Source organism: Lepidochelys kempii, chromosome 25, assembly GCF_965140285.1.
Source record: "Lepidochelys kempii isolate rLepKem1 chromosome 25, rLepKem1.hap1, whole genome shotgun sequence".
In the NCBI taxonomy this organism is placed as follows: Eukaryota; Metazoa; Chordata; order Testudines; family Cheloniidae; genus Lepidochelys; species Lepidochelys kempii.
Genome location: NC_136404.1, coordinates 3928633 through 3956584, shown reverse-complemented (window position 1 = coordinate 3956584; position 27952 = coordinate 3928633). Strand labels below are relative to the sequence as shown.

The 27952-nt window shown below is 44.4% G+C and overlaps 1 protein-coding gene across 1 annotated transcript in view; it reads left to right on the top strand.

The window, feature by feature from the left end:
- LOC140903081 (excitatory amino acid transporter 1) overlaps positions 1–27952 on the top strand; it is a 124208-nt gene that overhangs the window by 69826 nt on the left and 26430 nt on the right. The window contains exons 5-6 of the mRNA XM_073323802.2: positions 13042–13084; positions 15321–15664. Coding sequence (XP_073179903.1) covers positions 13042–13084; positions 15321–15664 — 387 coding nt within the window. The remainder of the gene's footprint in view (positions 1–13041; positions 13085–15320; positions 15665–27952) is intronic.

The window sequence follows — 27952 nt, the reverse complement described above, 5'->3', positions numbered from 1 at the left end:
GATACCAATTGAAATTTATTAACTATATATTTTCAAATATATTAAATTACAACAGAATACAAAGTGTACAGTGCTCACTTTATATTATTTTTATTAAAAATATTTGCTCAGTAAAAATTATAAAGAAATAGTATTTTTCAATTCCCCTCATACAAGTACCATAATGCAATCTCTTTACTGTGAAAGTGCAACTTACAAATGTAGATTTTTTTGTTACATAACTGCACTCAAAAACAAAACAAAGTCCACTCAGTCCTACTTCTTGTTCAGCCAATTGCTAAGACAAACAAGTTTGTTTACATTTACAGGAGATAATGCTGCCAGCTTCTTATTTACAATGTCACCTGAAAGAGAGAACAGGTGCTCACATGGCTCTTTTGTAGCTGGCATTGCAAGGTATTAATGTGACAGATATGCTAAATGTTTGTATGCCCCTTCATGCTTCAGCTACCATTTCAGAGGATGTGCTTCCATACTGATAATGCTCATTAAAAAATTAATGCGTTAATTAAATTTTGACTGAACTCCTTGGGGGAGAATAGCATGTCTCCTGCTCTGTTTTACCTGCATTCTGCCATATATTTCACATGATGGCAGTTTTGACTGATGACCCAGCACATGTTGTTCATGTTAAAAACACTTTCACTGCAGATTTGACAAAACGCAAAGAAGGTACCAATGTGAGATTTCTAAAGATAGCGACAGCACTCAACCCAAGGTTTAAGCATCTGAAGTGCCGCCCAAAATTTGAGAGCGACGAGGCGTGCAGCAAGTTTTCAGAAGTCTTAAAAGAGCAACACCCTGATGCGGAAACTACAGAACCCAAACTACCAAAAAAGAAAATCAACCTTCTGAAGTGGCATCTGACTCAGATGATTAAAGTGAACATGAATCGGTCTGCACTGCTTTGGATCGTTATCGAGCAGAACCCGTCATCAGCATGGACGCACGTCCCCTGGAACGGTGACTGAAGCGTGAAGGGACGTATGAATCTTTAGCTCATGTGGCATGAAAATATCTTGCAATGCCAGCTTACAACAGCGCCATGTGAACACCTGATCTCACTTTCAGGTGACACTGTAAACAAGAAGCTGGCAGCATTATCTCCAGCAAATGTAAACAAACGTATTTGTCTGAATGACTGGCTGAACAAGAAGTAGGACTGAGTGGATTTGTAGGCTCTAAAATTTTAGATTTTTTTTTTGAATGCAGTTGTTTTTGTACATAATTCTACATTTGTAAGTTCAACTTTCAGGATAAAGAGATTGCACTACAGTACAGTATTAGATGAATTGAAAAATACTATTTCTTTTGTTTTTTACAGCACAAATATTTGTAATAAAAAATATAAAGTGAGCACTGTACACTTCATATTCTGTGTTGTAATTGAAATCAATATATTTGAAAATGTAGAAAACATCTAAAATATTTAAATAAATGGTATTCTATTATGGTTTAACAATGTGATTAATCACGCAATTAATCACGATTAATTTTTTAATCACTTGACAGCCCTATTTTATATGTATAGTTGGGATTATGTTTCCCAATGTCCATTATTTTGCATTTATCCACATTGAATTTCATCTGCCATTTTGTTGCAGTCACTAGTTTAGTGAGATCCCTTCGTAAGGCTTTGCAGTCAGCTTTTGGACTTATCTTGAGTAGTTTTGTATTATCTGCAAACTTTGTCTCCTTACTGTTTACCCCTTTTTCCAGACCATTTATGAATACGTTGATCATCACTAGTGCCAATACAGACCCTTGGGGGACCCTGCTATTTATTTCTCTCCACTGTGAAAAACTGACCATTTATTCCTACCCTTTGTTTTCTTTTAACCAGTTACTGATCCATGAGAGGACCTTCCCTGTTTCCCATGACAGCCTATTTCTCTTTAGAACCTTTGATGAGGGACCTTGTCAAGGGCTTTCTGAAAGTCCAAGTACACTGTATTCACCGGATCACCCTTGTCCATGTTTGTTGACCCCCTCAAAGAATTCTAGTAGATTGGTGAGGAATGATTTCCCTTTATAAAAGCTGTGTTTGACTCTTCCCCAATATATTGTGTTCATCTCATGTGTCTGATCATTCTTTTGTCGACTGTAGTTTCAACCAATTTGCCTGGTACTGAAGTTAGGCTCACCAGCTTGTAATAGCCAGGATCGCCTCTGGAGCCTTTTTTAGAAATTGGCGTCACATTATCTACCCTCCAGTCATCTGGTACAGAAGCTGATTTAAGTGATCAGCTACATACCACAGTTAGTAGTTTTGCAATTTCATATTTGAGTTCCTTCAGAACTCTTGGGTGATACCACATGGTCCTGGTGACTTTTTACTGTTTAATTTATCAATTTGTTCCAAAACCTCCCATATTGACACTTTAATATGGGACAGTTCCTCAAATTTGTCACCTAAAAAGGATGGCTCATGTGTGAGGATCGCCCCCATATCTATTGCAGTGAAGACTGATGCAAATAATTCATCTTCTCTGCAATGGCTTTGTTTTCCTTGAGTGCTTCCTTTAGCGCCTTGATCATCCAGTGGCCTCACTGATTGTTTGGCAGGCTTCCTGCTTCTGATGTACTTAAAAAAAAAATGGTAGTTTGTTTCTTTTGTTAGCTGTCCTTTAAATGCTTATAAGAACATAAGAATGGCCACACTGCATCAGACCAAAGGTCCAATCAAGCCCAGTATCCGGTCCTCTGACAGTGGCCAATGGCAGGTGCCCCAAAGGGAATGAACAGACAGGTGATCATCAAGTGATCCATGCCCTGTCACCCAATCACAGCTTCTGGCAAGCAGAGGCTAGGGACACCGTTCCTGCCAGTGCTGGCTAATAGCCATTGATGGACCTATCTAGCTCTCTTTTGAACCCCGTTCTAGTGTTGGCATTCACAACACCCTCTGGCAAGGAGTTCCAGAAGTTTACAGTGCATTGCATGAAAAAATTACATTCTTGTGTTTGTTTTAAACCTGCTACCTATTAATTTCATTTGGTGACCCCTTGTTCTTGTATTATGAGAAGGAGTAAATAACACTTCCTTATTTACTTTCTCTATACCACTCATGATTTTATAGACCTCTATCATATCCCCCCTTAGTTGCCTCTTTTCCAAGCTGAAAAGTCCCAGCCTTACCAATCTCTCTTCATACAGAAGCCATTCCATACCCCTAATAATTTTTGTTACCCTTTTCTGAACCTTTTCCACTATATCTTTTTTGAGATGGGGCGACCACATCTGCATGCAGTATTCAAGGTGTGGACATACTATGGATTTATAGAGGCAATATGATATTTTCTATCTTATTATCCATCCCTTTCTTGATGATCCCCCACATTCTGTTTGCTTTTTTGACTGCCACTGCACATTGGGTGGATGATTTCAGAGAACTCTCCACAATGACTCCCAGATCTCTTTCTGGAGTGGTAACAGCTAACTTAGACCCCGTCGTTGTATATTGTGACAAAGTTCCTCCTCTGCCTTGGTGGGTGCTGTGCTTATTGCTTGCATCAGAGATTCACGGCAGCCCTCAGCTTGGCCACTTTTGCTAGTGGCTCAAGCCTGCCGTTCACTCAGCTAACCTCATCACTGGCCAGCATAAGAAAAAGGAAGGAGAACAATCCCTGCAGTCTCTGCTGATCCACCATGTGGGTCAAGGAACAGCCCAGAGACCTTCCCCTCTGGTGGAACCCATAGTTCTGATCAGACACAGGAGGAGTTGACCTGGAGTTGGGAGGTTTGGGAGGAACCCAGGCCCACCCTCTACCCTGTGGACTGCAGCTGTCTAGACTGCCTCCTGGAACAGCTGCATGACAGCTACAGCTACAACTCCCTGGGCTACTTCCCCATGGCCTCCTCCCAACACCTTCTTTATCCTCACCATAGGATCTTCCTCCTGGTGTCTGATAATGCTTGTACTCCTCAGTCCTCCAACAGTCTGCGTTCTCACTTTCAGCTCCTAGTATCTCTTGCTCCCAGCTCCTCACACATACCACAAACTCAAGTGAGGTCCTTTTTAAACTCAGGTGCCCGGATTAGCCAGCCTGCCCTAATTGATTCTAGCAGCTTCTTAATTGGCTCCAGGTTTCTTAATTAGCCTGTCTGCCTGAATTTGTTCCAGGAAGTTCCTTTTTGTTTCAAAAAAACTGCCCCAATTATCTTATCCAGGGAAAATGGACCTGCTTAATCTGGGACTAATATATAGAATCATAGAATATCAGGGTTGGAAGGGACCTCAGGAGGTCATCTAGTCTATCTGCTTCAAAAAATAGTCTCCTGTAGCCATCTGGCCTGACCCTGTCAAAATATGTATACTTAGGATTATGTTTTCCAATGTGCATTACTTTGCATTTATCAACATTAAATTTCATCTGCCATTTTCATAGATTATCAGGGGTAGAACGGACCTCAGGAGATCATCTAGTCTAACCCCCTGCTCAAAGGAGGACCAATCCCCAAGTTTTGACCTAGATCCATAAATGGCCCCCTCAAGGATTAAACTCACAACGCTGGCTTTAGCAGGCTAATGCTCAAACCAGCAAGCTATCCCTCCTCCTGGTTTTGTTGCCCGGTCACTTGGTTTTGTGAGATCCTTTTGCAGTTCTTCACAGTCTGCCTCGGACTTCACTATCTTGAGTAGTTTTGTATCATCTGCAAATTTTGCCACCTCACTGTTTACTCCTTTTTCCAGATCGTTTATGAATATGGTAAATAAGACTGAGCTCAGAACAGACCCCTGGGGGCCACCACTATTTACCTCTCTCCATTCTGAAAACTGACCATTTATTCCTACCCTTGGTTTCCTATCTTTTAACCAGTTACCAACCCATGAGAGAACCTTCAGTCTTATCCCATGACTGCTTATTTTGCTTAAGAGCCTTTGGAGAGGGACCTTGTCAAAGGCTTTCTGAAAATCTAAATACACTAGATCCACTGGATTGCCTTTGTCTGCATACTTGTTGACCCCCTCAAAGAATTCTTGTAGATTGGGGAGGCATGCTTTCCCTTTACAAAAGCCCTGTTGACTATTTCCCAACAACTTATTTTCATCTATGTGTCTGACAATTTTGTTTTTTACAATAGTTTCAACCAATTTGCCCAGGACTGAAGTGAGGCTTACTGGCCTGTAGTTGCCAGGGTCTCCTCTGTAGCCCTTTCTAAAAATTGGCATCACATTAGCTATCCTCCAGTCATTTGTTACAGAAGCTGATTTAAATGATAGGTTACAGATGACAGTTAGTAGGCTTGCAATTTCACATTTGAGTTCCTTCAGAACTCTTGGGTGAATACCATGAGGTCCTGGAGACTTATTACTGTTTAGTTTATCATTTTGTTCCAAAACCTCCTCTAATGACACCTCAATTTGGGACAGTTCCTCAGATCTGTCACCCAAAAAGAATGGCTCAGGTTTGGGAATCTCCCTCATATCCTCAACAGTGAAGACTAATGCAAAGAATTCATTTAGTTTCTCCACAATGGCCTTATTGTCTTTGAGTGCTCCTTTAGCATTTTGATTGTCCTGTGGCCCCACTGGTTGCTTAGCAGGTTTTCTGCTTCTGATGTATTTTTAAAAAAGTTTGCTATTACTTTTGGAGTCTTTGGCTAGCTGTTCTTCAAATTCTTTTTTGACCTTTCTAATTATATTTTTACACTTCATTTGGCAGAGTTTATGCTCTTTTCTATTTTCCTCATTAGGATTTATTTTCCTCTTTTTAAAGGATGCCTTTTTGACTCTTTCTGCTTTTTTTACTTTGTTGTTTAACCACGGTGGCTCTTTTTTGGTTCTCTTACTATGTTTTTTAAATTGGGGGTATAAATTTGAGTTGAGCCTTTCTTATGGTGTCTTTAAAAAGTTTCCACACAGCTTGTAGGGATTTTACTTTTGGTACTGTACCTTTTAATTTCTGTTTCACTAACTCCTCATTTTTGTGTAGTTCCCCTTTCTGAAATTAAATAGTACAGTGTTGGGCCACTGTGGAATTTTCCCTGCCACAGGGATGTTAAATTTAATTATGTAATGGTCACTATTACCAAGTGGTCCAGCTATATTCAGCTCTTGGACCTGATCCTGTGCTCCACTTAGGAATAAATCAAGAATTGCCTCTCATCTTATGGGTTCCAGGACTAGCTGCTCCAAGAAACAGTTATTTAAGGTGTCAAGAAACTTTATCTCAGCATCCCTTCCTGAGGTGATATATACCCAGTTAATATGGGGATAGTTGAAATGCCCCATTATTATTATTATTGAGTTTTTTATTGTAATAGCCTCTCTAATCTCCCTGAGCATTTCAGAGTCACTAACACCATCCTGGTCAGGTGGTCTGTAATATAGCCCTACTGCTATCTTCTTATTTTTCAAGCATGGAATTACTATCCATAGAGATTCTGTAGTACAGTTTAGTTCATTTAAGATTTTTATTTCATTTGATTCTACGCTTTCTTTCACATATAGTGCCGCTCCCACACCAGCACTCCCTGTTCTGTCCTTCCAGTATATTTTGTACCCTGGTATTACTGTGTCCCATTGATTATCCTCATTCCACCAGGTTTCTGTGATGCCTATTGTATCAATATCCTGCTTTAACATGAGGCACTCTAGTTGACCCATCTTATTATTTAGACTTCTAGCATTGGTATATAAGCATTTTAAAAACTTGTCATTTTTTGGCTGTCCCCTATTGCATGTCATAATTAAATGGGACATTTTTTCATTTGACTGTTTCTCATCAGAGCCTCCCTGTATTTTATCATTTTCCATCCTCTCCTACGTATTAGGACATAGGTAATGTCCAAACCACATGGAACTCCGCACCTGTCGGCTTTCCTCCAGCCCTTAGTTTAAAAGCTGTTCTACAACCTTTTAAATTTTAAGCGCCAGCAATCTGGTTCCAGTTTGGTTTAGGTGGAGCCCATCCTTTCTGTATAGGCCCCCCCTCTCCCAAAAGCTTCCCCAGTTCCTAATAAATCTTAACCCCTCCTCCCTACACCATCGTCTCATCCACACATTGAGACCCATGGATTGAGACCCTGCAGTTCTGCCTAACTGGCTTGCCTACTTGTACTTTTACACTTGACTTGCCAGAGTTTATGTTCATTTGTATTTTCCTCAGTAGGATAGGATTCCCAATTTTTAAAAGATGTCTGTTTGTCTCTAACCACCTCTTTTGCTCTGTGGGTTAGCCATGGTGGCATTTTTTTAGTCCTCTTACTGTTTGTTTGTTTTTCATTTGGGGTATACATTTAGTTTGAGCCTCTATTATGGTATTTTTAAAAAGTTTCCATGCAGCTTACAGGCTGTTGCAACTGTTCCTTTTAATTTCCATTTAAATAGCCTCCTCATTTTTATGTAGTTATCCTTTTAGAGGTTAAATGCTGCTGTGGTACGTTTCTTTGGTGTTTTCCCCCCTACTAAGATGTAAAATTTGATTCCGTTATGATCACTATTACCGAGTGGTTCAGCAATATTCACCTCTTGGACCAGATCCGGTGCTCCACTTAGGACTAAATCAAGAGTTGCTTCTCCCCTGTGGGTTCCAGGACAAGCCTCTCCAAGAAGCCGCCATTAATAGTGTCTAGAAATGTTATTTCTGCCTCCCAGCCTGAGGTTACATGTTCCCAGTCAATATGGGGATAGTAGATGTTCCCCATTAATATTGTTTTGTTTTTTTAGCCTCTCTAAGCTCCCTAAGTGTTCACAGTCACCGTCACCATCCTGGTCAGGTGGTTGGTAGTATATTCCTACTGCTGTAGTCTTATTATTCAAGCACAGAATTTCTATCCATAGAGATTCTATAGTACAGTTTGAGCCATTTAAGATTGTTACTATATTTGACTCTATGCTTTCTTTCACATATAGTGCCACTCCTTCACCAGTGGAACCTACTCTATTGTTCCTACATATATTGTACCCTGGTACTACCATGTCCCATTGATTATCTTCATTCCACCAAGTTTCTGTGATGCCTATCATGTCCATATCCTCTTTTAATACCAGGCACTCTAGTTCACCCATCTTACTATTTAGAATTTTGCATTTGTATACAAGCCCTTATAAAATCTGGCAATATTTAGTTGTCTGCCTTCATGGGTTGTAACTGAATGGGACTCTTTCATTTGACTGTTTCTCTTCAGTTCCTACCTGTACTTTATCAGCTTCTATCCTCTTCTCTTTACTAGGTTATGGAATATCTCCTTTAATAAATCCTTCCCTAAGGGATGTGTCTGTCTGAATTGTGTGTCCTCCTCACCTGTCAGCTTTCCCCAGTCCATAGTTGTAAAAACTCCTTTATGACCTTTTTAATTTGACATGCCAGCAATCTGGTTCCATTTTTGTTTAGGTGGAACCCATTTTTCCTGTATGGGCTCCTCCTTTCCCAAAAGATCCCCCAGTTCCTAATAAATCTAAATCCTTTCTTCCAACACCATCATCTGATCCACACATTGAGACCCTGCAATTCTGTCGGTCTAGCTGGCGCTGCACGTGGAACTGTAAGCATTTTAGAGAATACTCCCATGGAGATCCTGGACTTCAATCTCTTACCTAGCCACTTAAATTTGTCCTCCAGGACTGCTCTCCTGCCTTTCCCTATGTCACTGAAACATGTACCATGACCATTGGCATCTCCCCAGCACTGCACATAAGTCTGTCTAGATGTCTCAAGAAATCTGCAACTTTCACACCCATGAGGCAATTCGCCAGGCAGTTCTCCTGGTCATCACAAACCCAACTGCTTATATTTCTAATAATCGAATCCCCTATTATATTACCTGTCCTTTCCTAGTAACTCAGTCCCCTCCCCAAGAGGGGTGTCCTCAGTGTGAGAGGTTACCATGACATCATCTGGAAGGAGGGTCACGAGTATGTGATGGTTTCCCTCCACTGTAGTTTGATGTTCTCCTTGCCTGAGACTTTCACCCTCCCCAACAGCACAGAGGCTGCCAGATGGGGGCTGGGCCCGCTTTGCTGTGTCCCAGGAAGTCTCCTCTGTGTACCTCTGTTTCTGTCAGCTCCTCCAGGTCAGCCACTCTGGTCTCCAGAGCCTGTAAGCAATCTCCGAGGGCAAAGAGCTGCTTGAACTGCATGCACACATACACCACCTGCCCACTGTGCGAGGCACATCTGATAGCCCCACTCTGCTGCTGCACTTCCGCCTGTGTTCTTTTTATTCTGGCTGGGGCTTTTTGTTTGTTTGTTCCGTATGTTTGGGTGTATGGCTGGACTCTGAAAGGCTCTCTATAGAAAGCTGGAGTTTCTGTTCCAATACACCAGTGGTTCTCAAACTTCTGTACTGGTGACACCTTTCATATAGCAAGCCTCTGAGTGCGACCCCCCTTATAAATTAAAAACACATTTTTATATATTTAACACCATTATAAATGCCGGAGGCAAAGCGGGGTTTGGGGTGGAGGCTGACAGCTCACGACCCCCCATGTAATAACCTCGCGACCCCCTGAGGGGTCCCAACCCCCCGGTTTGAGAACCGCTGCAATACACTGAAGGGAGGGAGAAATCCCTAGTCATGAGGCCAAGCAGTTTCTCTATCATGGGTCACCATATTTCAGCAGAGCATGGGGAGGGGTCTCCGGGATACTGCAGGGTTTGGTCTTAAGACTGGAGTCATGGTTACAGGGCGAGCTACAATTTACATCCCTTTGCAGACCCTGCCGAGTGAAATCCTTGTCTCCTGCCAGGCTGGACCCTGCTACTCCCCACTCTGAGGCTGGCTCTCTGGCTGTAGCCCACCATCAGTTTCTCCACCATGATAACACAACAGGCTCAGCTAAATTTGGCACCTGCAAGAAAACTTCCCTCTGGGAGCCTTTGACCCACAGTTGATTAAAGTGACCCCAAAACAGCCTTCAAAACCAGTGTACAGTTCATTCACACAAAGGCATCTAGCAAGCAGAGAAAAGGGTTACCACAGCTAAAGTCTATACACATCTGGGCTCAGCTAAACTTTGTCCTCTCTTTGCAAGTGTGGAGAGACAGACAGCCCCGCACCATTCTCTTAGCATCTTACCCAGTCACCCCACTTCTTCCTTGCTAGGCAGGGTCTTTAATGGTTCAGTGTCCTTTTGATCATAGGCTCTGGCCTGGAGAAAGGTGACATTTCCCAATTAATAGCTCCCCCACTGTTCTCTGAAGGGCCCCTGATATTCTCTCTGGACGTATCTTAGCTCTGTCACCTTCTCAGGTCATGTTTGTTCTCCCTAACAGCCTCCTTTGATGTAACTCTGTGTAGGCAGACAGAATAATATCAAGCAGGTAAACTGAGGTGCATATCATATTCATAAAAATAATACAGCTATGTTCCTCGTTCTCCTCATCCAGTTATATCAAATCTCTTTAATCATGCTTGGGAAGAGAATAAAGAGCTTCTCACAAAATACCCTGAGGCTATGAAATCCTCATGGAGGGAGCTGCAAATAGCAGGGGTGAGAGAAAAATGCAAAGAGGAGATTGAAAATAGGGTCAGCCTAATCTGTCTAATCTGAGGCAGCCCCTTTCCCCGCACAGACACAGGGACAGTTGGGAAGCAGGAGCTACTGAGAAAAACTAGGGCCTTACTCTCCCTTGCCCTGTACCTTGTGCAGTCTTTACACCAGTGCAAGGTAGAAACATAGGACTGGAAGGGACCTCAAGAGGTCATCTAGTCCAGTCCCCTGCACTCATGGCAGGACTGAGTATCATCTAGACCATCCCTCACAGGTGTTTGTCTAACCTGCTCTTAAAAATCTCCAAAGATGGTGTCAAGGTTCCTCCCCCACTCTGAACTCTAGGGTACAGATGTGGGGACCTGCATGAAAACCTCCTAAGCTTACTTTTACCAGCTTATGTTAAAACTTCCCCAAATTAATTTTATCCTTTGTCCTTGGAATAACCACTGCCACCACCAAACTCTAACTGGGTTTACTGGGAAACGTAGTTTGGACACATCTTTCCCCCCCAAAATCCTCCCAACCCTTGCACCCCACTTCCTGGGAAAGGTTTGGTAAAAATCCTCACCAATTTGCATAGGTGACCACAGACCTAAACCCTTGGATCTGAGAACAATGAAAAAGCATTCAGTTTTCTTACAAGAAGACTTTTAATAGAAATAGAAGTAAAAAGGAGTAAAGAAATCACCTCTGTAAAATCAGGATGGTAGATACCTTACAGGGTAATTAGATTCAAAACATAGAGAACCCCTCTAGGCAAAACCTTAAGTTACAAAAAAGATACACAGACAGAAATAGTCAGTCTATTCAGCACAATTCTTTTCTCAGCCATTTAAAGAAATCATAATCTAACACATACCTAGCTAGATTACTTACTAAAAGTTCTAAGACTCCATTCCTGTTCTGTCCCCAACAAAAGCAGCATACAGACAGACACAGACCCTTTGTTTCTCTCCCTCCTCCAAGCTTTTGAAAGTATCTTGTCTCCTCATTAGTCATTTTGGTCAGGTGCCAGCGAGGTTACCTTTAGCTTCTTAACCCTTTACAGGTGAGAGGATTTTTCCTCTGGCCAGGAGGGATTTTAAAGGGGTTTACCCTTCCCTTTACATTTATGACAGATGGAGATTCCACAACCTCCTAGGCAATTTATTCCAGTGTTTAACCACCCTGACAGGAAGATTTTCCTAATGCCCAAGCTAAACCGCCCTTGCTGCAATTTAAGCCTGTTGCTTCCTGCCCTGGCTTCAGAAGCTAAGCAGAACAATTGTTAGTATGTGTAAAGTCCTACTATTCTGATGTGGTAGCAATTTACACCCACTTCACACTCCACTTTGCCCTGGTGTAAATGGCTTACAAGGCACAGGACACTCAAGAAACCAGCCAACAGGGCTTAGAGCTGACAGCGAATTAGACATGAATTTGCACTTAGGGCTTGGCTACACTTACATTTTATAGCGCTCTAACTTGCTGGCTCAGGGGAGTGAAAAATCAGCCCCCTGAACGTAGCAAGTCTGAGCGCTTTAAAGCGCTAGTGTAGACAGGCTCCGGGGGCTGGGAGCCGCTCTCCCAGTGCTTGGGGCTAATCCCCTCGTCAGGGTGGATTACCAGGAGCGCGACCACACTTGCACTTCAAAGCACTGCCGCAGGATATGGCTGCAAAAAGCCCAGTGCAGTCTGATGCTGTATGATACAATGGCATCATGTCCCAGTGGATGGAAATCATAGGGCCTTTCTCGATGGCTCCAGCGTGGTACGCCTGGAATATGGCCTTCAGTTCTGTGCATCCTACTACTAGAAAGGCAGTGATGAAAAGGAGGGAGTTCAGGTCGGCTGGCTGGGACCCAGGATTCCCATTCCACAGGAAATTCCAAAATTAAAAAATATTGTTCCGCATTGAAACAAAACCTCAAAATTCTGACATTTTCCATGGAGTAGGAGGAGTCCAGAATTTTCATTTAAAAGAAAAGGGAAATGACATTCTGGGTCAACTTCTTCTAAACACAATGAGACTCCCTGAACTGCTTGGAGCTCTGTCTGCCTGCGGGGCAGAGGGGGGGCTACTGAGAAGCCAGGAGCTTGTAAGTGCTTACAGCCCTGGAGGAATGATGGATGAGATAGAGAAAGGCACCATTTGGGCTGAGATACAGTGAGATGTATCAGTCAGGGGAACTCATTTTGCAGGAAGCAGTGGAAGCTGCGCAGCTTGGGACACTTAAAATTGGACTGTGCCAGAGAATGGAGATGGAGATGATGGTCTGGTCTTTTCCTTCTCTCACTTTGATGATCTTAGGACCCTATCCATAGCTGCATAAAACCTAGCTCACACAGATCAGCCTCCCAGGGCCATATGCTTCCCCTTGGGAGCACAGCCACGTTTAAATGTTTCAAGCCATGGGGCTAGAGCAATTCCTTGCTTGGCTGCATCTGGAAGGGCGCTGAATAACCTGAAAGAAAACTCAGTGCTATTGGCATTGAGCTCTTACTAACCTTGAGTATCCCGACTACAGCCAGTGCTTAACCATGAGTATCAGGCAATGGGCCTGCTCACCTGGCTCTCAGCCAGATGGCAGCGTAACCTTCTTCTTGTTTTATCTGCTTCAGGAACATGTTCCCGCCGAACCTAGTAGAAGCCTGCTTCAAACAGGTACGGACACCGGTTCCCCATGCCTGCTTCTTCCTGCCCAGCACTCTGATTGTCCTTTATGCCTGTGCAGAAGAGGTTGCATTCTGAACTGCCCCCCTCTAGAGATGCAGGGATGGGTTTAGGCCACCTTTGAACCTCCCAGAGTGCACTGCTCCAATGACCACTGCAGCCACCAGTATAAATTAGAGCAGCTCCCAGGCAGCCTTACTCAGTTGTCTATAGATTAGTAAACAGCCCGGAATTGCTGGAGCACAGACTGTTCTGGCCACTACCCTTCCTGCTCTTGGCTTGCTCCTCTCAGGGGCCTGCCAAGGGGCAGTGTGGGGCCCCTTATATGCCAGCCCTGTACTGCCTGTGAACAAGGGGAGCTCCCCCAGGGCTGTTCCCCTGCCCCTTTATAGCACCTCAGGAGCAATATAAAGGGCCCATAGCACAAGTATGAATATCTGGCCCAACGGTAACAGTTGGGTGTAAAATGACACCAAATGGGATTCCCCACTCACAGTGCTAGCCATTGCACCATCCCCTGCGGAGCTGAAGAAGAGACTTCTTTCCCTGAGTGTAAGTAGCACAGCATCTGGGTCGCTTGGTAAGCTGGTCCCATTCAAACAATATGTGTTTTAATACAGCCAAATGCAAAGTCAGACATCTAGGCAAAGGAATGCAGGCCACACCTACAGAATGGGGGGCCGGACCCTGTATCCAGTGACTCTGAAAAGGATCTAGGGGTCATAGTGGACAAGCCATGGAACACAAGCTCCCGGTGCAATGCTGTGGCAGGAAGAGCTAATGCGACCCTTGGATGGATAAATAGGGGTGCAGTGAATAGGAGTTGGGAGATGTTTCTACCTGTGTTTAGCAGTGGTGAGACTGGCCCTAGAATGCTGTGTCCAGGTCTGGGATCTAGATTTTTTAAAGGATGTTTCAAAAATTGAGAGGGTGCAGAAAAAATCCACACATTTCATTTGAGGCCTGGAGAAAATGCCTGACACTGAGAGACTTAAAGAGTTCACAAAAAGAAAAGGAGTACTTGTGGCACCTTAGAGACTAACCAATTTATTTGAGCATAAGCTTTCGTGAGCTACAGCTCACTTCATCTGTTGCATTCAGTGGAAAATACAGTAAGGAGATTTATATGCACACAGAACATGAAAAAATGGGTGTTATCATACACACTGTAAGGAGAGTGATCACTTATGCCATCATGTGCCAGCAATGCCCCTCTGCCATGTACATTGGTCAAACTGGACCCTCTCTACGTAAAAGAATAAATGGACACAAATCAGATGTCAAGAATTATAACATTCATAAACCAGTCGGAGAACACTTCAATCTCTCTGGTCACTCGATTACAGACCTAAAAGTCGCAATATTACAACAAAAAGACTTCAGAAACAGACTCTAACAAGAGACTGCTGAATTGGAATTAATTTGCAAACTGGATACAATTAACTTAGGCTTGAATAGAGACTGGGAGTGGATGGGTCATTACACAAAGTAAAACTATTTCCCCTCTCTTCCCTCCCCCCCCCCCCATTCCTCAGATGTTCTTATCAACTGCTGGAAATGGCCCACCTTGATTATCACTACAAAAGGTTTTCTCTCCCCCCGCACCCGCCCCCTGCTCTCCTGCTGGTATTAGCTCATCTTAAGTGATCACTCTCCTTACAGTGTATATGATAAACACCCATTTTTTCGTGTTCTGTGTGTATATAAATCTCCTCACTGTATTTTCCACTGAATGCATCCGATGAAGTGAGCTGTAGCTCACGAAAGCTTAGGCTCAAATAAATTTGTTAGTCTCTAAGGTGCCACAAGTCCTCCTGTTCTTTTTGCGAATACAGACTAACACGGCTGCTACTCTGAAACCTTAGAGTTCGATCAGCTATCCAGGGAAAAGGTGGATTCTCATCTCTTGATGTCTTCAGTTCTAGACCGGATGCTTTCTGGAAATTCTGCATTGGCTAAACCCAAGTTATTGGGCTCAACGCAGGGGGAACTGGGTGAAATGTAAGGGCCTTTGCTTTACAGGAGGTCAGGCCTGATGATCTAATGGTCCTTTATAGCCTTACGCTCTATGATCTAGACGTCTGTGAATCCTTGCACTGAGCCAGGGAATTAGGCCCAAACAGTTGTCAGCCAAGTCCCTGGGAGTTCAGGCTCAGGCCCTGTGGAGAAGAGCAGGGTTATTGTGCAGAGGCTTGTGGGCACGGCTGACAATGGTGTATCATTTCAGTACAAGACGCAATACAGCACCAGGGTCTTCGCCAGAACCATCCTCCGCAGCAGCAATGACACAGCAGGGACCACGGCCAGCTCACAGGCTTCCATGCCTGAGAATGTCACCGGCACTCTGGAGAACGTCACACGCACCCTTAGGAGCCTCCAGGAAGTGCTGAGCTTCGAGGAAACCATCCCTATCCCCGGCTCTGCCAACGGGGTGAATGCGCTGGGCCTGGTGGTGTTCTCCGTGTGCTTTGGCCTGGTGATTGGCAGCCTGAAGCAGAAGGGACGGGCCCTGCAGGAGTTCTTCAACTGCCTCAACGAAGCCATCATGAGGCTGGTGGCCATTATCATCTGGTGAGGAGCAGGGTGGGTGGGGCAAGGAGACCTGATGAGAGATGGGGGTAATTTTAAAGGTGAGATACACAGGGAAAATAAATGGGTGTGGCCCCCATTTTGCTCCTTAGTGCCTGGATGGGATTTTAATTCACAAGTGTGTGTTGGGTTTTGTTTGTTGTTTTTATCATAGATATATCAAGGAGGCCAGGACATGACTTCCTTGATGCTGCTTGAGGCCTCCTTGGAGGACCAGAGAGCTGAAGTGGGGGGGTCACTAAGACGTTACCTAAAGGGGCAAGCTGTGAGTGTGGCACACACAGAGCTTTCCTCCCAGCTGTTTTCCAGGAGTTTTAGTTAATGTTGAATGGTGTTGGGCCAAGTACCAAACCCTGTGGAACACCAGTAGAAACATCCCCTTTCGGTGAATCCACACTGACAACTACTTTGTTTTTAATCAATTGAACATAATCAATTGTTCTGTTGAGATTGTACAGTGCTAATTTTTAATTAGAATGTCATGTGGTACTAACTCAAATGTCTTACCAAAGTTTAAGTATATTATATCTATGCAGTTATTTTTATCAACCAACCTTGTAATCACTTCAAAGAATGAAATCAGTATTGTTTGCCATATTTGGAAACAAAATTGCCAGACGTATTTTCCATAAAACTATGTTGACTGGCATTAATTGTATTCCTGTTCTTGGATTCTTTATTGATTGAATCCTGTATCAGTTTTTCCATTATTTTGCCTTCATGGCTAACTGACCTATAGTTACCCAGGTCATCACACCTGCCTTTTTTGAATATTGGCACAGCATTAGCACTCTTCCAGTGATCTGGAATTGTCCTGGTTTTCCAAAATTTATGAAAAATTAACATCAGCAGGCCAGAAATATCCTCAGCCAGCTCTTTAAGCACTCTAGGGTGCAAATTAACTGGGCCCGCTAATTTAAAAATATTTATCCCTGGTAGATATTAGCATCCTCCTAATTTACTAATCCGGTTGAAAGGATTTCATCATCCCTATGTGATATGAGTACATCATCCTGCCTCTTTCCAAATACAGAATAGAAATACTTATTGAACCAGGGGCAGCGGAACAATGGGTGTGGGGGACTAGTGCCCCCTCGAGGGAAATATTTGGGGGGGTCTCATGTATGTTTCTGCCCCTTCCAATGTTTCCCCCCAAAATATCTCATGGAAATGACGGTGGGATTGGGAAGAGGGGCTGGAGCTTCCTCTGAGATCAGGTTGGCCACGAGGAGCAGGTAGGAACACCAGTCCTGTCCCTGCCTTCCAGCCTCCATGGGTCCTGGTGGAGACACTTGGCCCAGAGAGGGGCAGGAACATATGTGCCAGCTGTCAGAGTAGGGTGAGGAATGGAAGGAGCACAGGGCACTGGGCACCAGCTGCCAAGGAATTGCTGTAGGAATGCCAGTAGGAACTGCTGGGACACCCTTTCCCAGCCTGTTGCCAGCTGCCCCTCTCCCATCCCTCCCCCCACCAATTCTAAGTAGCTCCCCTCGCTCCCCCTCCTATCCATCTGCTGCCTGCCCATTCACAGTGAGCTTCCGTACTAAACTCTTCTGCCTTTGTGCATCGTTATTAACGTTTACCATTAATAGTAGTGGGCCTATACCATTGCTTGGAGTCCTTTTTTTCCTAATATACTTAAATTTCTTCTTAATATAAGACCAGCAATACTGGGTCCGATCAATGGTCCATCTAGCCCTGGATCCTGTCTTCTGACTATGGCCAATGCCAGACGCTTCAAAGGAAAGGAACAGAACAGAGCAATGATTGAGTGATCCATCCCCTGTCGTCCAGTCCCAGTTTCTGGCAGTCAGAGGCTTAGGGACACTCAGAGCATGAGGTTCTTGTGTTATGTGAAGGGGTAAATAAAGCTTCCTTATCCACTTTCACTACACCAGTCATGATTTTTTAGACCTCTATCATATCCCTCCTTATTGGTCTCATTTCCAAGCTGAACATTTCCAGTCTTTTTAATCTCTCCTTGTATGGAAGTTGTTCCGTCTCAACCGTTTCTGTTGCCCTTTTCTGTACCTTTTCCAATTCCAATATATCCTTTTTGAAATGAGGCAACCAGAACTGCACATAGTATTCAAGGTGATGGCCTACCATGGATTTGTATAGTGGCATTGTGATATTTTCTGTCGTATTATCTCTCCCTTTCCTAGTGGTTCCTGACATGTCTGTTAAATTTTTTGACTGCCACTGCATATTGAGTGGATGTTTTCAGAGAACTATCCACAGTGACTGCAAGATTTCTTTCTTGAGTGGTAACAGCTAATTTAGACCCCATCATTTTATATGTATAGTTGGGATTATGTTTTCCAATGTGCATTACTTTGCATTTATCAACATTGATTTTATCTGCCATTTTGTTACCCAGTCACCCAGTTTTGTGAGATCCCTTTGTAGCTCTTCACAGTCACCTTTGGACAACTATCTTGAGTAATTTTGTATTGTCTGCAAATTTTGCCACTTCCCTATTTACCCCCCTTTCCAGATCAATTATGAATATGTTGAACAACTCTGGTCCCAGTACAGATCCCTGGGGCACACTGCTATTTACCTCTTCATTCTGAAAACCATTTATTCCTACCCTTTGTTTCCTATATTTTAACCAGTTACTGATCCAGGAGAGAACCTTTCTTCTTACCCCATGACAGCTTACTCTGTTCAAGAGCCTTTGGGGAGAGACCTTGTCAAAGGCTTTCTGAAAGTCTATGTGCACTCTGTCCACTGGATCACCCTTGTCCACAGGCTCGTTGACTCCCTCAGAGAATTCTCATAGATTGATGAAGCATGATTTCCTTTTACAAAAACCTTGTTGACTCTTGCTCAACAAATTGTCTTAATTTATGTGTCTGATAATTCTGTTCTTTCCTGTAGTTTCAACTAAGTTGCCTGGCATTGAAGTTAGCTTTACCAGCCTGTAATTGTCAGGATCGCCCCTGGAGCCCTTTTTAAAAAGGCGTCACATTAGCTACCCTCCAGTCATCTGGTCCAGAGGCTGATTTAAGCGATAGGTCACAGACCACAGTTAGTAGTTCTGCAATTTCACATTTGAATTCCTTCAGAACTCTTGGATGAATACCATCTGTTAGGGGGCTTATTCCTTCACCCACTTACTTCCCTGGTCCTTCTCGCATGAACAGAGAGCAACAATACCCGAAGTCCAAAGGTGCAAACAATTCGATGTTTATTGGGGTGAACTTCCAGCAAGCATGATTCCAGTTTCCTTCCTTAGTATCCTCCTTCCCAGCTCTGACACCACAGAGCCTTACACCTGTGTCCCTGTTCCCATTCCTACCCTTAGCCAAACATGATTCCAACTTCCTTACTCCCATTCCCTGTTCCCATTTCCCCCTTTAGCAAAACATGATTCCAATTTTCTTACCCCCATTCCCTGTTCCCATCTCCCCCTTTAGCAAAACATGATTCCAATTTTCTTACCCCCATTCCCTGTTCCCATCTCACACACCCACATGCCCACCCCCACCCACACCCAGTCACTTCCTCATTGACTACAGATTATATAGTAAAACTTGAGTTCTGCTTAGCTATACCTTAACCAATCATTTTCCTGAAATTTAACTAACCAATCCTAACATATTGTAACCAATTATATCCTACCACCTTAATTAGTTTACACCCAGCAAAATTAATTATACAGCAGACAGGAACAATCACAGAACCAGACAGAGATTATACAGACAAACAATAGAAAAGTAGGAACTATAATGACAAAACAATACAGAAGTGAGGATTTCACATCCCAGCTATTGATAAATGAGTTCTTGCCAGACAGGATGCTATCAAACTAAGTTTCCTTTTACATTTTCTAGGCACTTCCCTTTCTCTGGAGGTGATAGGAACTATCAGGACAGGATTGTATTCCTAACAGCCGAATAGCACCTTATTTCAGTGTGACTAGTTTGGAATGTGAGGATGTGACTGTTTGCTTCCCAGCTTATGGCTGCCTCTGCTGCTTAGCCAAAGGTCTTAGCCTAAGAACAGGGCCTCAGACTGTCACAGTAAGAGAAGGCCCTTACACCAGCAGACAGTGATTTTGATTCTTTCTTTTATACCTCTATCACTAGCCAAGTGATAAGAATACACCTAAATTCTTAGAGTATAGGCCTTTACAGACAGGCCTGAATATCTATATCCTAACACCATCTGGTTCTGGTGACTTATTACTGGTTAATTTAACAATTTGATCCAAAACCTCCTCTACTGACATCTCAATCTGCAACAGTTCCTCAGATATGTCATCTAATAAGAATGGCTCAGGTGTGGGAATCTGCCTCCCATCTTCAGCAATGAAGACTGATACAAAGAATTCATTTAGCTTCTCCACAATGGCCTTGTCTTTCTTCAGCGCTCCTTTACACCTTGGTTGTCTAGTGGCCCCACTGATTTTCTTTAGCCCTGCCAGCCATGGATTTTTCCCTGAAGTCTTTACTTTCCTTATTAATTTTCTACCCTTTGTTGTATTTATCTATTCCCCTTTTTTCCATTCGTTATATTATGCTTTTCTATTTCTAACTGCTGCCTTCATGTCCCCATTGAACCATGGATGGGCTTTTAGCCAAAGTTGTCCTCTTTCGTGTGGAATTGTGGCTTTGGGGCATCTAATGAACGCTTCTTAGAGAACTCGCCATTGTAATCCACATTTTTCTGTCTACATTTTTTCTCGCAGTCAATTTTGCTCAGACTTTTTCCTCAGTGTTGGGGAATTAGGCTGGGCCTGTCCTCTGTTTACCTGTATTGAATGTAACCAGGTCATGATCACTGGTCCTTAGACAACCACCAGCTCCCAACCCTGTGATTAATTCATCTGTATCCAGTATAGCATTCCTTCATGTTGGATGCAATACCTTTTGTGTTAGAAAATTATTTTCTATATTTTTTAGAAACTCTAACAATGTTTCACTGCTGGCTGAATGCAACCTCCAGCATATGTCTCCCAGATTGAAGTCCCTCATAACAACACAATTTTTCTGAACACACAGTACAGACAGAAGTAACTCATGCTGTTCTCTGGTTTGATTCAGTGGTCTGGGCTTTGCTAATAGCACTTTGATCCATATGCATACAACATCCCTAGGTCTGAGTCATTGATACCTCTAACACATTACCTCTTAGTAATGGTGTCTTTTGCCCACTCAAATCTTTCTAAACAGGTTATAAGCAGTGATTTTAACATTCCAGTTATGTGAATTGTCGCACCAGGTTTCAATAATATCTAATTTCTTCTCTATCAATGAAAATTTCCAATTCCTCTTGCTTGGTACCCAGACTCTTAGCTTTGCATTAAAACAACTGAAAAATTTCTTCTCTTCTCATTCTTTGCCACATCAGTTCAATTTGTTCCCAGCATACTGCATTTGAGTTTGTACCACATTTGCCTTCTTAGTATCCTCCCCTTGTGTTGCTAGCTTAATGTCCTCCTGGCTCCTCCAGCTAGTCTCCAAGAGCATCTCTTTGGGTGAATGGGCCACTTCACACCTCTCAGCCATCTGTGCTGCAGATAGATGTGCAGAGCCTCTTCCCTGAACACTAGGACCAGATTTGGGGCAGGGATTCTGCATCTCAAATCTTCTGCCTCCAGCTGGTTCATGCACTTCTCTCAGCCCCACTACCTTCCTTTCTCAGAAGCCCTCCAAGCTTACCAGGGCATGGAGTGGCAAGAAGGAGAGTGGAGCTGGTGTGTAGTGTCCGGAGCAGTGGGTGGGCTAAGAGCTGCAGGGGATGTCAGACTGCAATGGCATAGTGCAGAGAATGTTGGAGATGGAGCGGCATTGGAGCAGTGGGGAGGAATCTGAACAATTGCAGGGAATATGGGGTTTTGGAGCGGTGGGGGTATTAGAACAGTGCATTGAAGAGTGGGGAGAAAAGGAGGGGGTCAGAGCTGTGCAGAGGGGGATGCTGGTTTTGTCAGTCTCCCAAAACTCTCACATCCATTGCCCCCCAAGTTTGTCCACCTCTTCAAAAAAAGTCCCCACTGACTCCATGCTAGTCCCTGAACTGCTGCTGCATCCTCACCCCTGCACCCACAACTCCTCAATGTGGGTCCTGTCCTGATGCCTGCCTCTCTGTGGGAAGGAGGGTGAAGCAGGGTGTGCTGGAGAGGCGGAGACAGGAAGCGATGCAGGGGCAGCAAAGGGACTAATATGGAGCAATGTGTTCTGTGGCCAGGGTAATCGTTGCCTCAGAGCCAGAGACAGTGGAGAGGGTGGGAGTACATGGGGGTGCAGAGAAAATATTGTTTTTAAAAGCAAAGAAATTAAACGCTCAAAAGCCATAATGCAGTGTTACGATTGGCCAGCTGTGCCCCATGTCCTTCCAGAGTGTGGAGAGAGACTAAACAGAAACCTCTGAAAACTAGGAAATACAAAATTAAGATACATGCTGTGACGGGTTGGATCACAGAAACCCCCTTGGGGCTGGCCACTGATTTGCCAAGAGTACTTCTGCCCCGCCTTTCCTGCCAGCTTGGGACTCCAGAACCCTGCCTGGTTGTGCCAGACATGCTTGCCGGCTACAAACACAGGCCCAGGTCTGAACCACGTCCACAAACTGAAAGCAGCTTAAGAAGTGTTCCTGTCTTTAACACTCAGATGCCCAACTCCCAGTGGGGTCCAAACCCCAAATAAACCTGTTTTACCCTGTATAAAGCTTATATAGGATAAATTCATAAATTGTTCGCCCTCTATAACACTGATAGAGAGATATGCTCAGCTGTTTGCACCCCCCCCCCCCCAGGTATTAATACATACTCTGGGTTAATTAATAAGTAAAAAGTGATTTTATTAAATACAAAAAGTAGGATTTAAGTGGTTCCAAGTGATGACAGACAAAACAAAGTAAATTACCAAACAAAATAAAATAAAACATGCAAGTCTATGCCTAATACAGTAAGAAAACTGAATGCAGATATAACCTCACCCTCAGAGGAATTCCAGTAATCTTCCTTTTACAGACTAGTCTCCTTCTAGTCTGGGTCCAGCAATCACTTACACCTCCTGTAGTCCTGGTTTCTTTCAGGTATCCTTTGAGGTGGAGAGGCTATCTCTTGAGCCAACTGAAGACAAAATGGAGGGGTCTCCCAGGGGTTTAAATAGACTTTCTCTTGTGGGTGGACACCCCTCCCTCCCCCTGTGTAGAATCCAGCTACAAAATGGAGTTTTGGAGTCACATTGGCAAGTCACATGTCCATGCAGACTGAGTTCCTTACCAGCCAAGCCACATTCCTGGGAAAGCTCAGATGTGGATTGGCATCTCCACATTCATTGTTGACTTAAGTGTTTCTTGATTGGGCACTTACTGAGAATAGTATTTTCTCAGGAAGCTAACCAACTGCTTCACTGAGGCTATTTAAAATTAAACAAGTACATAGCCAATATTTATAACTTCAAATACAAAAATGATACATGTATACAGATAGGATGAATGTATTCAGTAGATCATAACCTTTGCAGAGAGATGTTACATGGCATATGTAGCATAAAACATATTCCAGCCATGTCATATTTACATTCATGCGCATATTTCCGTAAAGCATTATGGGGTGCATCGTCACACATGCCACAACCCTCATTAAGTTGTTCCAATGGTTAACTACCCTCATTATTAAAGATGTGTGTCTTATTGCTAGACTGAATTTATCTGGCTTCAGCTTCCAGCCATTAACATGTTAGACCTTTCTCTGCTAGAGTGCAGAGTGCTCTGGTATCAAATTTCTGTTCCCGTGTAGGTACTTTAAAAATATGTATTGTTTGCCTGTGCCCAGCTTCCCAAGCAATCCAGATTGCCCTGTGTCAATGTCCTGCCTTTTTATCCAGATACTCCTGTACTGAGACTAATAACTTGTGTCTGACTACAGCACCCTCCAGAAGGGTGATCAGTCTGCATTTGTGGAGATCAAGAGGTGAAGAATCCACCACTTTCCTTGGTAGTTTGTTAACCTTTAACCCATTCCCAGTGGCTGTTACCAGCTCCAGAATTGGCACAGTTAAGGTTGCATTGCAGGGCTGGCATGTACCTTAACTTTGTATTTTCTGATTTTCAGAGGTTTTGGTTTAGCCACTGTCCACATTCTGGAAGGGCAGGAGGCACCACTGGGCAACTTTAACTCTGCAGTAATGAAGTTTTGGGGCATTTAACATATATTTGCCCCTTGAGCTAAAAGTGTTGCTGGTAGCAGTAGTAGGCTGTTATCCTCTGTATGGCTCAGCCAATAGAGGGGTGTGTGACACACGTTTTATCAGTGGACAATACATTGCTTGCAACACAGCAGTAGAATACTGGGTGTCAGGACTCCGGGGTTCTGTTTCTGAGCCTGGGACAGGAGTGGTTAGAGCAGTTGCTGCAGCCAGAGAGCCAAGTGCATAGGTTCAGCAGACTCTAGTTGAAAGGAGGAGTGACTGAATCTTGGATCTGGGTATTAGAGATCTGGCATCTGTTTCTAATTGCCAGGAGTCCTGTTAGCTGTAAAATGGGGGGATGATACTGGTCTTCCTAAGGTAGGGGTCTGAAGCCTTGCCCAGCAAAAAGGGCTGTGAACTCAAAAAGTGTTGCATCCAACATGGGGGAAGTCTATATTAGACCTTGTCTTGACAGCTAAAGAGGAACTGAGCACAGAACTAAAAATGAATGGTAGCTTAGGCACAAGTGATCATGACTTATCACATTTATAATGTACAAACAGAATGGAGTCCAGTGATATCAATACTTGGTGCTTTAAAAGGGCCAGTTTCACAAAGCTGAAAACAATTATGAGCCAAGTCAGCTGGGAGGAAGAATTGAATCAGAACAAAGTGAATGACTGTGAATTAAGGCCACTTTATGAGGCTGTGTCTACACTACAGACCTTACAGGGGCACAGCCCTATCGCTGCAGCGGCACCGCTGTAAGGTCTCCTGTGTGGCTGCTCTCCCACCAGCGTAATTAAACCACCCCAACGAGTGGCAGTAGCTCTGTCGGCAGCAGAGTGTCTCCTGCCAACATAGCGCAGCCCACACCGACGCTTTTGTCTGTGAAACTTATGTCTGTCAGGGGGTGTTTTTTCATACCCCGGACTCAAAGTTTTACCGACACAAGTGCTAGTGTAAACATAGCCCTAGTTGCCCCAAAAGCCACAATCCCCCTGTCAAGGAAGAGGCCATATTGGTTATCAAAGGACATTTTGATTAAAAATCTAGGTGGTTGTAAAATTAACACGGTGCACACTAAATGGATTAAAAACTGACTAACTGATAGGTCTCAAAATATCATTGTAAATGGGGAATCATTGAGTGGGTGTGTTTCTAGTGGGGTCCCACAGGGATCAGTTCTTGGCCCTATGCTACTTAACATTTTTATCAATAATCTGAAAGAAGACATCAAATCATCAATAATAAAGTTTGTGGATGACACAAAAATTGTGGGAGTGGTAAATATGGTAGAGGTCAGATCTGGATTGCTTGGGAAGCAAAATATACTTTTAATACAGCAAAATATACCTGTGTACATCTGGAAACAAAGAATGGAGGCCCTACTTCCAGGATGGGGAACACTATCCTGGGAAGCAGTGACTCTGAAAAAGATTCAGGGGTCATGGTAGAGGTGGACAATCAGCTGAACATGAGCTCCCAGTGCAACGCTGCACTCCAAAGGTCTAATGCAATCCTTCGGTGCATAAGCAAGGGAAATCTCAAGTAGGAGTAGAGAGGTTATTTTACTTCTGTATTGGCCCTGGTGTGACTGTTGCTGGAATTCTGTGTCCAGTTCTGGTGCTCACAATTCAAGAAGGATGTTGGTACATTTGAGAGGGTTCAGAGAAAAGCCATGAGAATGACTAAAGGATTAGAAAACATGCTTTGTAGTGATAGACTCAAGGAGCTCAGTCAATTATAACAAAGAGAAGGTTAAGGGGCAAGTTAATTACACTCTAAATACCTACATGGGGAACAAATATTTGATAATGGGCTTTTCAGCCAAGCACAGATCTAACACTATCCAATGGCTGAACATTGAAGATAGCCCAATTCAGATTGAAAATAAGGCACACATTTTTAATGGTAAGAGTAGTTAACCATTGGAACAATTTACTATGGGGCATGGTGGATTCTCCATCATAAACAATATTTAAATCAAGATTGGATTTTTTCTAAGGGGCCCACTCTAGGAGTTCTCCTGGGGTAGGTCTCTGGCCTGTGCTATCCAGGGATTCAGACTAGGTGATCACAAAGGTCTCTTCTGGGTCTTGGAAGCTATGAATAGGTGACAGTATTGACTGGAGATTCTGAGCCTTGAACTCCTGACACTCCTGGCTCCTAGCTCAGGGCACCCTCGGCTGGTGGGTATTTTGTGGGGAAGGGACCCTCAGACTGTTGAAAAATGGAGATTGAAGGAGGCAGATCTGTCTTACAAAATTCAGAACCCCAAACTCATGGACCACTAAAAATGTTGATCGAAAGCCAACTCTGGAGTCAGGACTCCTGTTTTTTATCTTCCTCTCTGTCACTGGGTCACTCTGTGATGCTGGGCAAACCACATAACCTCTGTGTGACTCAGTTTGACCATCTGTTCAGTCCTGTGACGGCTTTGCATGGAAGGATTAATAGCACAGTGTTTCCTGTCACGGGTGGGATGTGGCGTTTTCCCTTTCCCATGAACTGATGGAATGTGCTGGACTGGCAGGCCGGGTCTCTCTGCTGAGACTATTTTCTGTGATGGTGTCTGTTGGGAAATGGCCGCTTGTCCACTGCATTGGGACCATCATAGTGATTCAGAAGGGAAGGCTCCTTGCAGCACCTGCAACACTGAGCCACCTCCTTAAACAGCAATGCACCAAGTCAAGCTAGTGAGTACAGCTTGTGAGGAGCCTGTTCTCCCTGTCCCTGGCTCATGCGGGGCTAGAACCAACAACTCCCTCCTCTGATCACTGACATCAAAGTTATTTGGCTTCTAAATGCTTTGCTCTCATGCATGCCCAGCTGAAGGAAAGGGCACATTCAATGACTGCAACCTGAGTTGCAGGAGATTTCTACTATGCAAGGGCCAGGGTGAGTTGGGGAGAGCTATGGTCAAGGGAGCTGCCAAGGGGCACAGGGGCAGACAAGCCCCTAAAGGTCTGGCACATTATTCAAATCAGGTCAAATCTCCCAAGGACAGGCTGCCTCCGGGGAGCCCTAGCTGCTGCCTCCTGCTGGGAATGTGCTTTCACGCTGAGGCCGGGAGGGGCAGAGGAAAGCCAAGATGCCTGAACTGTTCCAAACTTCCCACATGGCTGAGTGTGAGCCCTGAGCCTCTTGAATACGAACACTTGAATGGGAGTCCCTAGGGGTGAGCCCTGAGCCACGAGTGTAAGCCTCAAAGCCACAGTCTGAGCTCTGACTGGGAGCCGGGAGTCCTGAGTGGGACCCTGAGTACCTGAAGGGTGTGTCCATGGAGGCATGGTTCTCTTTTATCTTTCCCTAATTTTACCTTCCTGTGACCGCCTCCATCTCAGCACTAGGGCGCCTCCCGCTGAAAGGCAGCCCTGCACTCACTAGATGGATCAGAGCCGGGAGCTCTGCACCCGCAGGATGGATGGGAGCTGAGAGCCCTGTACTCATGGAATGGGATCTGGGAGCCCTGTGCTCGTGGGATGGGAGCCCTGCACCCGCAGGATGGATCAGAGCTGGGAGCTCTGCTCCCGCAGGATGGGATGGGAGGCGGGAGTTCTGCGCTTGCGGGATGGGATCAGAGCCTAGAGCCCTGTGCTCGCGGGATGGGATCAGAGCCGGGAGCCCTGCGTTCTCAGAATGGTATATCGGAGCCGGGAGCCCTGCGCTGCCAGGATAGGATGGGAGCTGGGAGCCCTGTGTTCACGGGATGGCATCGGAGCTGGGAGCCCTGCACTCGCGGGATGGGATCGGAGCTGGGAGCCCTAGTTAGGAAGTTCTGTGGGGTGAGACGGAAATGGAGGAGCAGAGAGGGCAGGTCCCAACGCAGGAGAGGATGTAAGGGCTGATGCAAACATACTTCAGACAAAATGTTTCCTGACCAGCCTCTCCTTTTACTTCTCTGCTTGGACCCAAGTTCAGCATTGCTAGCAACATTTGCTCCCCTGAGTCCCACCGATATTTCAAGAAGGGTTTACATGAAAATATCTGCATAGCCAGTGTTTCCATGATGCTCCTGCCTGTACCTCGCCCTGAGTTAATACTGCCCTCCAGGTGGAGGGGCCTGGCTGGGAGGGGACAGAAAGGGATTTGGAGAGCCCGTCATGCAGAGGCCAGTGCTATC